Source organism: Stegastes partitus, unplaced genomic scaffold (assembly GCF_000690725.1).
Source record: "Stegastes partitus isolate 25-593 unplaced genomic scaffold, Stegastes_partitus-1.0.2 Scaffold1332, whole genome shotgun sequence".
Taxonomy (NCBI): Eukaryota; Metazoa; Chordata; class Actinopteri; family Pomacentridae; genus Stegastes; species Stegastes partitus.
Window position 1 is genome coordinate 199,451 of NW_007579063.1, and position 680 is coordinate 200,130.

Sequence of the window (680 nt, forward strand, 5' to 3'; positions counted from 1 at the left end):
AACAACTGGCTCCTCTGTTCTCTGTTTCTGAGCCATGCTGCATTTATTTACTGATCCAGTAGGTCTATTTCCTGTTTCGTGCTCTGTGGAAACACTGCCTGCAGTTCAACCGGAAAGTTCCTGAATTTTAGTTTTGACTCTCGGTTTTGCTAAAGAGCACAAATGAGTAGTTCGAGGACCGTCGGAGAGTTGACTTTCTGTGTTTACAGTCAATGTGGCACCGATTAAACGGAAACGTTCACTGAGTGACTTTGCTAATGTGTGCTGCCGTTTCAGTCCAAGTACAAGGAGGAGGGGAAGAAGGAGGCGTCGCTGTCGCTGTACTCCATCCTGGCCGAGACGCCGGAGATCCAGCGGGCCAGAGAGGCTTCGGAGCTGCAAAGCGACGTCAGTGAAACACCTGAACGCAGCTGATTCATTGATTACAGCATTTATTGGTTTTAGTGGTTTTAGTGGTTTCGGGGATCATAAATAAAGACAGAGTTTGTTTGTTTGTCTGTTTCATTTTTCAGGTTAAATATAAAGGAAACGTGAAGACGGAGATTTCCTCCTCACTTTACTCTCTGCTGCCCGAAACCACAGAGACGCAGTTCGTCAAAGAGCTGACGGAGATGCTGAGCGAGGTCGGGATGGATGGATGGATGGATGGATGGATGGATGGATGGATGGATGGATGGATG

General features: G+C 47.4%; 1 protein-coding gene across 1 annotated transcript in view; it reads left to right on the forward strand.

Moving 5' to 3' along the window:
- LOC103369805 (nebulin-like) overlaps positions 1 to 680 on the forward strand; it is a gene marked incomplete at its 3' end in the record, with an annotated part of 46,164 nt that overhangs the window by 11,438 nt on the left and 34,046 nt on the right. The window contains exons 5-6 of the mRNA XM_008298618.1: positions 277 to 387; positions 513 to 623. Coding sequence (XP_008296840.1) covers positions 277 to 387; positions 513 to 623 — 222 coding nt within the window. The remainder of the gene's footprint in view (positions 1 to 276; positions 388 to 512; positions 624 to 680) is intronic.